This window comes from Lemur catta, chromosome 1 (assembly GCF_020740605.2).
Source record: "Lemur catta isolate mLemCat1 chromosome 1, mLemCat1.pri, whole genome shotgun sequence".
In the NCBI taxonomy this organism is placed as follows: domain Eukaryota; kingdom Metazoa; phylum Chordata; class Mammalia; order Primates; family Lemuridae; genus Lemur; species Lemur catta.
In genome coordinates this window covers 122075571-122088934 of record NC_059128.1, presented here as the reverse complement: position 1 = coordinate 122088934, position 13364 = coordinate 122075571, and the positions used below count along the sequence as shown (strand labels likewise).

At 36.9% G+C, this 13364-nt stretch overlaps 1 protein-coding gene across 9 annotated transcripts in view; it reads right to left on the bottom strand.

Annotated features, from left to right (window-relative positions):
• Window positions 1–3112: 3112 nt before the first annotated feature.
• Window positions 3113–13364, bottom strand: part of ARHGAP12 (Rho GTPase activating protein 12) — a 117790-nt gene continuing 107538 nt past the window's right edge. For 8 of the 9 annotated variants that reach the window (XM_045554122.1, XM_045554142.1, XM_045554152.1 and 5 more), the window contains 5 exons: window positions 12145–12243; window positions 10245–10322; window positions 10005–10139; window positions 9659–9761; window positions 7335–8868 (listed from right to left, as the gene is read on the bottom strand). In XM_045554122.1, the coding sequence (XP_045410078.1) occupies window positions 8694–8868; window positions 9659–9761; window positions 10005–10139; window positions 10245–10322; window positions 12145–12243 (590 nt within the window). In that variant the 3' untranslated portion in view covers window positions 7335–8693. Of the gene's footprint in view, window positions 3327–7334; window positions 8869–9658; window positions 9762–10004; window positions 10140–10244; window positions 10323–12144; window positions 12244–13364 lie in introns of those variants that run through there. The other variant, XM_045554177.1, reaches the window with a different exon arrangement.

The following is a 13364-nucleotide window of genomic DNA, read 5'->3' as shown; positions in this document are numbered from 1 at the left end:
AGTTTTGATTTTTAAACTTTTTGCACCTATTTCTTTCAAATCTTTATCTATTGTATTTATCTGCTACAATTCTGAAATATTACTTCTCATAATTTCCTGACGTCTGTCATCTTATTTCTTAGTTCTCCTAATTCTGATTTATGTTGTTCTTTCATGTCTCCTATCATTTCTTAAAGACTTTCAGGTCACTTTGTAATAGTACATTGAAATTGCAATTTTGTGTTCTTTTGTGGACATGTGTTTCTGACATGCTTCCCTTTTCCATAGGGATGCTATTCTGTTCCTTATTTTTTTAATATATGCTTTATATGGGATTTGACTTCAATATTATTTTGTTCATTTTTATGTGAAATTAATTTTCCCACACTTTGGAATGAGAAAGGGTTCAGGAAAGCGTCATTAACTTCACAGAACTCATGCTTCTGCTGTCTGTTCACTGTATTGAAAACTATGGCAGCTTGCTTTCCAGGCTTTCCTCGCTCTACTTCCCTTCCCAGTTTCATCTAGACAGCCCCGTTCGTCTATAGCCCCTATCTGCTTCGATTTTTATTTCACTCTCAGCAACTCTGCTTCCACGAGGGGCCTTCTCCTGGGTGGGAGCTCTGGCAAGGGGGTTTGAGAATTCCCGGGGCAAAGCTGTTGCAGCCACTTGACTCGATGGTCACGCACTGAGGTTCCCATTCTTGGGTGCGACCCCAACACTTCCTTCTTCCTTCCCTGCCACAGAAACCAGCGCCGTGCAGATCTCAGAGCTGCCAGTGCTTTGTTCCCATTTGCTTGTATCGTGGGGGTTTGTGAGGATACCGTGTACCTGGTTTTGCCGTCACGGTCATTCCGTTGCTGTTTTAACGTGTGAATTGAAAAGTCATGCTGTCGCCACCACCTTCCCAGACCCCTTCCCACGTACTTAGTTTGAATACAGCAAGTGTGGTGTGAATTACAGCGTGACCACTGCTACTGTTAAACCCGTGCTTTTCCTGACACCAGTGCAGAATGCACCACTTCACATTTGACTGTGTCCCGCCAGGTTGATCCATCTGCTGCTTAGAACCAGGCCTCAACGACTGAAACTGCCTCATCAAAGCCTTCGACACGTCTTGTATTTATCTGACAAACTTGTCTTCAACTCAGCAAGTACTCAAAAATTGTTACTCTCAACAAGTTGCCCAACTGTGTAGGAATAAACCTTCGCTCAATCTCAGCACACTTGGCAAGACCACAACACTTGTATCTGATTTGGAAGGCATGCTAAACAACTACTGAGATTGACCATTTTCAGTTCACCTACTCGTGTGTTAGAATTAAAGATACACCTTCCCAGTCTCTTATTCAGTGTGAGATGTTTCAATACTACCTGTTATTTAAAATCGCAATCTCATATTGTGTGATGCTCAGTACGAGTGGATAACGAGGTCCACTCACAATCGATTTGGCTAGTATCCACATGTGAAGAGACAGGGACATGACCAGAAAGAGCTGTGACAGATGTTGCCATATGTCAGAAATGTTACATCAGATCTGGTTCCCTAACATGAGGGCTGAATCCGGGAAATGTCATAGAACCACATGATCCAAGGATATTAGGATTCCCCCTCATGACGGAAAAGGTTTAGTTTCCTTCTCAGCATAGTGTTGGCTTCCCTGGAGGACTTTGATTCCTCTTTAAGTCCATCATCTCCAAGAAAACTGGACACTTTGGACACAGGGGCCTCAATAGGTCCTGCCACAGATGCTGTGAGCAGCCACCCAACACACTGACGCCAACAGCAACTGCTGAAATGAGGGCAGAGGGAAAGGGATGGAAGAAGACAAGACAGAACATTTTATGTTTCAATGAACTTACTGAGACCATGGGAGGAGAGTTTGGTGAGTCGGTTTTACTAGAGTGCGAAGCTTCTACTATGATTTGCTTAAGTCTGAACCCAAGCATTTTGTCAATGAGTTGGATTAGTCAGGGTAACTAACAAACTATTATACTCCCTCCCTAGAAATTTTAAGATGCTTATAATAGCAACCCTTTACAAAACACTTGAAAACATATCAGTAGCAGCTTCTTCAACGACAGCATTGTAAGTGTCTCCTATGCATGAGTACCACCTCTGAAAGAGTTTGGCCTGGGACCCTTAAATCAAATAATCACTTTAATAAAAGCAAAAACAAAAAAATGCTAATTCATGTCTATTCTATGGGATCTACATACCAAGTCATCTTCCACACTTTAGCAAGCATCTGGTGAAATCATGTGTAGACTTCCTGAGCTACTTCAAAACTACCAACAATTTCCTTGTATCTATGGCTAGATTTCAGCTCCAGTTTAAAGAGAAGTTTTGTTATGTAGGTTCTTCAAGATCTTCATTACTTCATAAAGGGATTATTAAAAATCAGAAGTAAATACAAGCTGAAGTAGCTTGAATCCCAAGGGAAAGCCCCAATTAGAACCATCTCTTTCATTCATTTAATTTCTAAAATAAAGTTTTAGAAAATCTTTCCCATGAATGTAAAAATTTCTAAAATTTAAATGTAAAACTACTGTGACACAAACTCCTGAAATGTTAATTATCTCACAGCATTCCTAAATTTCCCAAAGAGAACAACATCAATTGAGGCTTCTTCTAATTCATAGCTCCAAACTGGTCTTCCCCAAACTGCAAGCATTTTGATGGCATTGTATTCAAAGCTAAATCACATTCACCTCCCTTTCAGCCCCAATATGAGAGAGAGCATATAATGAGACAAATATTCAACTTTGGCAGACCTATGATAAAAATGCGTTTCTCTCCTTAAACTTTTCTAGTGTCATGTACTTAAGAAACAAGCATGAGAACTATGAAATATTATATGCTTTAGGTCATGTACTTTTGAAGGAATTTTGCAGAACATGTATTTTGCAATTGCTTATCCCTCCACAACCAACCTTCCGGAACAGCACTGCCCAGCAGACTTTTCTGTGGGGATGGGCATGTTCTCTATCTGCACCGTCCAATATGGCGGCCATTTAACTCCACACATCATTACTGACCATTTTGAAGTGTAGACATTGTGACTAAGTAACTAAATTTTTAAGTTCTATTTAATTTTAATTAAATTCTTTTGGTATTTACATTGCAGAATTTCCTTCCTTTTTAAGGCTGAATGATACTCCATTATATAATATGTATATACCACATTTTGCTTGCCAGCTCCTCTGCTGATCACGGTGAGTTGCCTCCATGTTGCAGCTATTGTGATAATTCTGCTGTGAGCGTGAGCGAAATGAAGAGCGTTCTGAAGATGGATGGTGGTGATGATTGCACAACAATACGAATGTACCTGATGCCACTGCTCACCTAAAAATGGTTAAGATGGCAAATTTTATGTATGTGTATTTCACCACAACAAAAAAAAATGTAATCGCCCTGTGTGGCTGGTGGCTACGGTAATTGCACAACACTGCTCTAGAACGTCCGTGGAAGCAGACATTCCTATTAAGAGAGACTAATGGACACAACGGCTTGCCTGTCCAGGAGTGCCAGTGGGTAGGAGCAGACCCACTGGTGTCTGATCACTTGCCAGGGGAGGGAGAGGGATGCTGGTTTACTTTCTACACAACCAGAAGTAGGAGAGACCAGTAGAAAACAGAAGCCACTCTCTGCCACCTCTACACTCATAAGAGATGTACATAATATACAAAAGAAGGAAAACAGGAGTTTTAATATGTCCCATAAACAAAACTTAGCTTGAAAACAGATTACCCCAACAGCAAAGTTACTTGTTTCTTCCTCAAATGATATCATTGGACATGCCAGAATGTGCTTCACATAAATGGATCACAAAGTTTAAATAGAAATAACTAATCAAAATGTTACTTCCCTTCAGGCTTAGGCTTGTCATTCTGTGCCACTGGCTGAGCAGGACTTTAGACATGTGCAGTCAATCTGGGCCTCGGCTCTTTAATCCATAAAATAATAAACTATGAATGAAAGGCCCCTACTGGCACTTTCCTGCTTTATCAATTGATGAGACTGAGTTTTACTTGAGCATCTAAGATTCCCATTTTTCTTCTCTAAATACAGTCATGCACTGCATAATGATGTTTCGGTTAAGGACAGACCACACATACAATGGTGGTCCCGTAAGATTGTAATACCGTATTTTTCCTGTACGTTTTCTACGTTTAAATACACAAATACTGATACTTCCCACCGTGTTACAACTGCCTGCAGCATTCAGTGCGGTAACCTGCGGCACAGGCTCGCAGCCCAGGAGTACAGGCTGCACCGCACAGCCGAGGTGTGGTGTCGGCTCCACCATCTGGGTTTGTGTGAGTGCACACTCTATGGTGCTCACGCAACAATGAAATCACCTAAGGACTCGTGTCTCAGAATGCACCCTTGTCATTAAGTGACACATGACTACATAAACAATCTCTCAAAATGCCCAGGAGGAAAAGGAGGCCTTGAACACTATGCTGAATCTTCACGGGTCACTCTACCATGACTTTACAGTGGCTTTTGTTTTTGTTGTTTGAGACAGGGCCTTGCTCTGTTGCCCAGGCAGGAGTGCAGGGGCAAGATCACAGCTCACAGAAAATTCAAACTCCTGGGCTCAAGCAATTTTCCTGCCTCAGCCCCCCAAGTAGCTAGGACTACTGGTGCACACCACAATGCCTGGCTAACTTTTTAAGAATTTATTTTATAGAGATGAGGTCTCACTATGTTGACCGGGTTGGTCTCAAACTCCTAGACTCAAGTAATCCTCCCACCTCAGCCTCCCAAAGTGCTAGGATTATAGGCGTGAGCCACCACATCCAGCCTGCAGTGGTTTTGATTTCAACCTCTGCAAAGACCCTGTTTATAATGGCCTCAACGGCATCATTTATCATTCGGATTTCACTATGGATTTCATCAACATTATAAGGTTTATGACAATATTATAAGTTTCAAAGCTACTAGGGGCATAAGCCACAACTATCAGAACTACCTGAAAGATCTGGCTACTATCATCAATAATTAAAATCTTTACCAAGGACTGTTTTTCTAAAAACATTAAAAGAGAGGAAGTAAAATAAAGGGAGGGGAGGGTTGATGAGAAAAAAATGAGAAGCCAGACTTTTGCAAATACATATTGTAGTGGTTTGTTAAACAGTTATCTTGTTCTACAAGTGCTCTGTTGATGAGAGCGCTATGAAAGTGCTTCTTTCCTTTTTTTTTTTTTCCTGTGGGAGAAGGGAAGCAATGAAGGAAATGAAAGAGTTCATTTAGGAGCCACAGTCACATAAGGCTAATTTGCAAAAGCTCAATCCAGCTGAATATACTTACGGCCACCACTGGTCCACAAGACTTCAGCTGAGCAGACTAATTGAGATTCTCCAGGAGAACGCCCTTGTCTTTAGTAGCTACAGAATGACTAATTAGGCATTCCGTACCTCCCCGTCTCCAGAATACTAGGTCTGACTCTGCTTGGCCTGAGTATGCAGCTTGTAAATTTCCAACAGATTCCAATGCACCATTATTGTAAGACTGTTGATTTTGTTTTGCACCTTGTTTCTGCCTTTTTTTTTTTTTTGGTCTCAAACTGAAGTTGCAATTAATAGGACTATATTAGCTGTATTATAATACTGTTTAAAAAAATAAAAACAAAAAACTATGCCCCACCTCCATGACTGTAACATACATGCTAAAGTCCCTATTAAACACCACCTCTAGTCTCACACTAGAGAACTGCTTTCTATAAAAGAGGATCATTAGAGCTGATGGCTGGAGTTCAGAGAGAACAGGAAACTCCAGAAAACCTTATTTTCTACCCATTTTCAATTCTCTATAGTGATGCACGATTTGAACATTTGACTTTTATTAGACCAGTGAGAGCCTGGCACTTGTTTGACTATTTTTATTTTCATCTTTACTAAAATGACATGTTGTAGACTTCTCTGTGTATTTTTTTTTAATGCCTAAAGATTTTGAGGAATTAGTGTCATGGGAAACTACATGTTTATTTAAGTATTTAATTAGAAGCCTCTCTCATGAGCTGGAAAGAATCTCTTGGCATGATTATGGAGTAACTATTTTCTTCTCACTGCTATCCTAATACCCAATATTGTGGGCTTGCAAAGAAGCATGGGATGAAACTAAAATAGTATAAAGGTCTCCATGTATCTACTATTATTATTGATAAGTTCTCACTTTATGTAACAATGGCATACACATTTACATACACATGTGCATATATGTTATAAACACATATACAGCCAGCCCATCTACTCCTAAGCCCAAAATCTGGCTGAATTATTACATTTGTACTTTTCACATAAGAAAAAAAAATCTATAGATTTGTCTCTAAAATGTAACATTTTTTCAGAGATATTTCATTCTTTCTCCAGAGTAAAAGGTAAATTTCTCATTGCTATAAAATTTAAATAAGAGGTTTTCTTCTAATTGGAATGTGACAAGGTATTTGAATATACTTTTTCTTTCAATTTCCAAGTACCTTTTTAAATGATGCTATGAAGGAAGGCCTATAACGTAAATGAAATTCCACTGACAATTTATTTCAGCTTTTAATATATTTTCTACTATAAAATCAAGCTGTCAAGACAAGAAAATATTACTGGTTTTGTTATTACAAAAACAAGTGAGAATTTTTAATTCACAAAGGATGAAAACAAGACATTGATCTCACTGTACATACAATATTACAATAAACTAATTAGCTGTAGACTAGGAACACATTTAAGACTTCACATACACACATACGTACTTTGAAACAAGAAACAAACACAGGACAATTTTAATCTTTGATATGTTCATGACCACCAAGAGAAAGAACATCACTGATTTGAGTCTAATTGTTTTCCTGGTATACAATCACAACATAAGCCAGCCTGAAAGCATTACTCTATTATTAAGGACATCTTTAGGCAAATATAAGCATTTGGATTTGGGGCTTTTTCTCCCCACCCAAAACCACCTCTTTAGCTATCAAGTAGTTTGGCTGTTATCAAGTTAACAAGATCGTAACAACAAACACAATATTTTTACCACAAAATTCAGGAGAGAGGATTTTAAGATAGATCATACAAAAAATATTTGTTCCTAAGGCAGGCAACCTGTAAATTATAAACGCAATCCTAAGAAAAAGAATCTTGGTCACAAACCATTCACTTTCAAATACTGATGAAGAAATAAAAAGTGTGAACTGTGGGTGGAGAGGTGTTGGCATGGAAGGGAGGAGAAAGAGTGTGAAATGAGAAATTATATTTGCCACAGGAAATAGAGGATTCAGTTGATTTTTTTAAATGAGGTATAAGAGTATGCCAGTAAATGCAAAAACAAAAACATTAAAAACCAAAATGCACATTTCCAATGGAAAAATCTCTAAACCTCTTATAGTTTTCTTTATTAGACATTTCATATACAGCAGTTAATCTAGAAAAATACATTTAAAAAAATCTTCAACAGACCATGCTCCCTGTAACAAAATTTTCCAAACCCTGTTTTATTATACAAATCAATCTACATTAGTATGTAAAAAGAAATTCTTAAATTTAGCAATGTCATTTTCCATCCAACATCCATCTAATTTACATATGGGTTTCCACTATTCATACTGGAGAGTTAGAATTCTATGATAAATTTTTTCTAACGTTTTCTGTACATATTAAATAATCTAAAAAAGTTCCCCTTGTAGTGCATTTACCATTTAGTAAGTCTATTCAGTATTTTTCCAGTACCATTTGCATTACAGTGATTTACCTGTAAATGTAATTAATATCTAAAAGTGCACACAGTTAACTTTCCCAAATAACGGCCTATTTCTGGAGGAAACCTAATATTCACAGAAAAGATTACCAATATTATGATTAGAAATGTAGGGTTAGAACGTACTGTGAGACTATACAACACGATCATATACATAAGCTAAAGGACATTAAGTCTTTAGCCTATATTTACATCAAATAATGTCTGTTTCCACAGGGTCATACCAAAACTCAGTCTGGCACTAGATACAATTAGGATTGTTAGCTACAATTCAGTATAGCAAGACAGCCCAAAATGCCCTGAACTGACATATGCTAACTAAACTCCAGTACCTCACAGTGTTTTAAGTAATGTTAGTGTGCTGCTCAAACAAGCAACTAGGGTGCCCAGGAAGGATGCTGTGCAACGCAGTAAAGACAGCAAGCCTTCATCAGGGTGTTATTTTGGGGTTACAGTGAATTTTAGCGCTTAGACTGCCACTGCATGCAGAAACCCTGAAAAAGAAATACATAGGTTTCAAAACAAATATACTTCATTTTGTTTAAAATGCCCAAGAGCATTTTCAAAATAACTGATAGTAAGTATTCTATCAAGTGATGAACCTATAGATGTTGAGAAGAAATTCTACGTTTCCCAGTTTGAGGGAAAAAAAAATGTAGTTTTCTTACCAAATCATCCAGTGTATATGACCGGTTAGAATTGTAAGTTTTGATTTTTACTGAAATTCAGAGTATGAAATGCAAACATTCAGGATAGAATGAATTCAAAATTACGCACAGTTCTATCAACTCGCAACAAAGCAGCAAATATGAGGGCCTCTCCCCTTCCCTTCTCATCCCTCAAAAAAGTGCAAAATCAAAAGTCACTGCTTGGTCCAAAAAATAAAATACATTGTGTACAAAGATTTGAAATCTGATGGAATCCAGCTTCTATTCCGCAGATTTTCTTCAGTAAGAATCAACGTCCGAAGATAGAACTTAATTCCAGAAGAATTAATTCTACAATCTGATTTTGGTACACAGTATGAACTGCTATATTACCAGTCTCTTTCTCTGGCTTTAATAGAGTAGGACCAAAAACAATTGCTATACTCTGATAGGTCATTCGGTTTTTTTCTCCATTTTCTATAACTCTAAAGGGGGAAAAAAAGTTGTTAAAAGAGAAAATAAAAAATAGAGAAAATTCTTCAAATTGTATTATAAACCTGACAGTTTGCATTTGGAAAAAAGAAATCATGCTCATTTTCCCAAGGTGGCACATAAACTATTTAACCAAGTAGAATTCAGTCCAAATGCCATGTGCAGCTTTATTTTGGATAAACACAGCTGAAAGATATAATCATACATACTCTAACAAACTTTAAAAGTATAATATTTTAGCTTAGTTTTTAAAATACAACATAGATTTAAATGAATTATAATTCAGGTAACAATGATTACTAGGTTGATGGAAAAATTTCATTAGGGCACAGAGATTAAACTTTGAATTTTACTCATTTTTTTTTAAACCTAACTGCAATCATTTATTTTCATACTCTAATGTTCTTTTTATCAGATGAATAAAATCAGTTATTAAAGTGACTAAATATGATAGCACCCTAGAGCCATGATGACTTTATTTTAGGGCAATTTAATATACCTCAATAACCAATCTCATCTTCACATTAACTTTAGCAACAACTTATGAACACCTACCAGTGCTAAGCACTATATAAATGCTTCAAATATAATATCTACTTTAATATATTCTTCATACCAAACCATTTTACCTATGAGGAACCGATACTAAAAGGAGCTGAGCACCTCTTGCAAGTTAGAGAGACAGCAAGTAGCACAGCTGGAATCCCAGTCTCAGTCTGAGTGGCCCTGATGCCGTGGGCTGCCACATCTATGCCCCATCTCATCGCTGTGCAGTTTTCTTACCTTTTGAGATGTCTAAAAAGAATCTGCATCGTATCTTGATTTGGCTTTGGCAACTGTCTGATCAGATCCTTAACAGCAGCAATTCGCTGTCTTGGTTCTTGTTCTGAAAAAAGATAATAACCAGATATTTTCCAGCAAATTCTTGTGAAACTGAAAGCAATGACCTATTTTAGAAGCTAATATTTGGTAATACACAGTGACACCTGGTGGTCACGTTTAAAATTCCTGGAGTAAAACAATCCATTGAAAAATCTTGTTTAAGATAAAATCAAACAGAATGTGGTGCCTTAATCTGTGCAAAGGATTTTCAATAGCTAGAAAAAACTGAGTGGAATTACATACTTACTAATTGCATTCACAAAATCATTAAAATGATTAAATGTAAAAAGAGGTTCTGGTAATTCTCGAAAAAACATTTTGAGTGCTCCAGTGATAACATGAATATCTTCCCATTTACTATCATTCAAGTCCAATTTCTCATCTGAAAAACAGTAGGAATGGGGCATTTTAAAAAATTACTTTAAGAGCCAATTCTAAAAGTTAGGAGTGATGAATCTGGATACAGTAATAGGGAACATTATCTTACCATGATTGACTGCAAATCGTAGCTTCTGGATCACTGCAAGGTTGCCACTCACTCTGTATATCCCATCAACATCCAGACCTAGGAGACAGTAATAATGTTTTTATGTTTAAAGTTCATTCTTTTGAAGATGTTTGCATGCTTCAGAATTCTTATTCATTAGCATTAGACTAAAATCAAATGGGCAAATATTCTTTTTCTTTAAATGGCTTTTTATAGATGCTTGGCAGGGGACAGGGACAGAAATTTACTCTGAATTCTGTTTAATAAACAGCAGTAATACTACTCTGTTTATCATGTAGACTGTGGATTTGCTCAAGGAAATCATCTCATTAAACTTGAATTACTAACAATTTAAGATAAACTTCTGCAAACACCTGGGAATAGTTCAAAAACCCAAAGGAAGCCTGTAGGTAAAAATCAGCCCACCCATATTCTTGCACACCATTTTATAATGTAAATGCATTAAAAAACTTTCTTAAAAGTGTTTTTTAAGACCAGCTTGAGCAAGAGCGAGACCCCATCTCTCTCTAAAAGGAAAAAAAAGTGTTTGGCATATTAAGTGCTTATAATAAATAAGCTTAACATAAGCTAACAACTAAACTAACGGTTCTACACAAACAACAGATAATTTGATGTCATTTATTATTTTCTTTGATATGTGGCACAGAATCATTTTAAATTCATACAGTTAAGCCTGAAAATTTCAGGTATTCATTAAATGATAATGATGCTCATATTTAACAAAGCAGATTATGAAATGTGCCATTAATTTAACTTCAAATAAAGGCAAGCAGCATGGTGTCTCTTGTCATGTCAACAAAAAGAGCCAATGAAACAAGAGATCTGTAACTAGAAGAAATTACAAATTAAATTACTTTTTTTTCCTTAAATGGGACAGTCTCGCTCTGTCACCCTGGGTAGAGTGCAGTGGCATCATCATAGCTCACTGCAACCTCAAACTCCCGGGCTCAAAGGATCTTCCTGCCTCAGCCTCCTGAGTAGCTGGGACTACAGGCGTGCACCACAATGCCCCAGCTAATTTTTCCTTTTTTTTTTTTGAGACATCATAGCTCACTGCAACCTCAAACTCCTGGGCTCCAGTGATCCTCCTTGCCTCAGCCTCCCAAGTAGCTGGAACTAGAGGCATGTGCCACCACACCTGGCTAATTTTTTCTCTTTTTAGTAGAAATGGGGTCTCACTCTTGCTCAGGCTGGTCACAAACTCGTGAGCTCAAATGATCCTCCTGTCTCAGCCTCCCAGAGTGTTAGGATTACAGGTGTGAGCCACCTCGCCCAGCCTACGTGTTTTAATTGTACAAAATTTTTGATGATGTACAGATACAAGTTAGTGTGATTACAGTCAATATACTGTTAGCTTATATAAAACTAGTATAAACATTATAGATGTTAAAATTAACCAAAATCAGTTTGTCTTATTTTACAGAAAATGACATATTAATAAAAGGATGTCTATTTAGATATTTATAGTTGATTTAACAGTTTTAAAATGTCTTCTCACTTTTACTATAACAAGGAACTTCCTCTTAGTAAGTAGACACAATATCCTCATACAATTTCAAATCATTTCTTAATAAACTCAGTTTCACAATTACTACCATCTTCATTTTAAGCAAATGTCAACTCCAAATGGCTTCAAAGAATACCATACACTTAATTAACCTTGAGTACTAAACATTCAATAGATCTCTGCAGAGGCCTTAATTTGAAACAGGTGCAAACATATAAGATCTTTGCAAACAAAATGCTTTTCTTAACATCTTAAGGCTGTAACGAACTTCTGGTTGCATCACTCAAAATCACAAAAATTCTAGGGATTCTGATGGCAAAACAAAGGGCTGGGTTGCTTCACGTAAAAGAAAAATCAAAATCATTCTCTTACCATGTTCTTCAACATGTTCGATACATAACTTCACAAACTTTGGCACTGTGCTATTCTCTCTCTGACATAGACTAGCAAGATTGGATCCAAATACCTGATCTGAAAAAGATTTATTTTAAAAAATGAACCACTTTTGCTAAAATTTAATTCATGAAAAGGTGAAAGAAACCATTCAGAATGCAACAGAAAACATCCAGTGTATCCAGGCCCGTTTACCATGACCTGTGCCCTGTATGATCTGCACCCTGCCTGCTCTTCAATTCCACTTTGAACAGTTCTCCTTCTTTACTGAACTCCATCAGCACCCCAACTCGTTCTTGTCTAAGAAGCTTTGTGCTTTCTCTCCTTTTTACAGACAGCAAGTGCCCCCCAAAGTTGGCTCCTCATCACTCCTGGTCTCAACTAAAATGTCACCAACTTATATAACTCCTGTGATTCAGATAACCCAATTCCCGTCACTCTCTATTTTACTACCATGTTAGATTCTTAGTATTTGGCACTATTTGAAGTTATCTTGCTTGCCTCTCCCTTGAGTGTAAGTTTCACAAGGGCAGGGACTGTGTAGCTCCCGAACACCAATCGGTGTTCACACCACCTCTAGTCTCATGCCTAGCACTTAGATATTTTTATAATTATTTAAACAAGCATATGCATGCCTATCATGTGCCAACATTTGATTTCACAAAATATATTTCAAAGGCTTTTCTATTAATCTTTCAACCCAACAGTTTTGAAATTCCACATTAGGGCTAAACATTCAGGAAAACAAACAAAATATTTGGAATGATGAATGAGGCTATAAAGTGACAACAGTTTCTTTTCTCAATGAATAGGCTTGGTGAACAAATTAACAGTAGTTTAATTCATTTATTTTTCAGGCTTTATTTTTAATCAAAAAAAGGCTCTAAACGCATGCAAACTTGTATGCTTTATTCAGGAATATCTGCTTATCCATAACTCTTAAGGTTGCTAATTTGAATTACTTAATTAGCTAAACTCATCCCAGAAGTCTTAAGTATCTTTTTAATGAAATTAGTTATGGATTTTAACTTAGATCCTTTGCAAACAGATGTTCTGGTGATGGTCCCATAATCAGAGACATAATATGTACATATTATATTACCTTTACCTTTATTTGTGAATAAATATCATCGTTTTGAGTCAGGTATTGGGAGATTTTTACCTTTGAAATTAAATATGCTTTTAAGAGCATATACAAG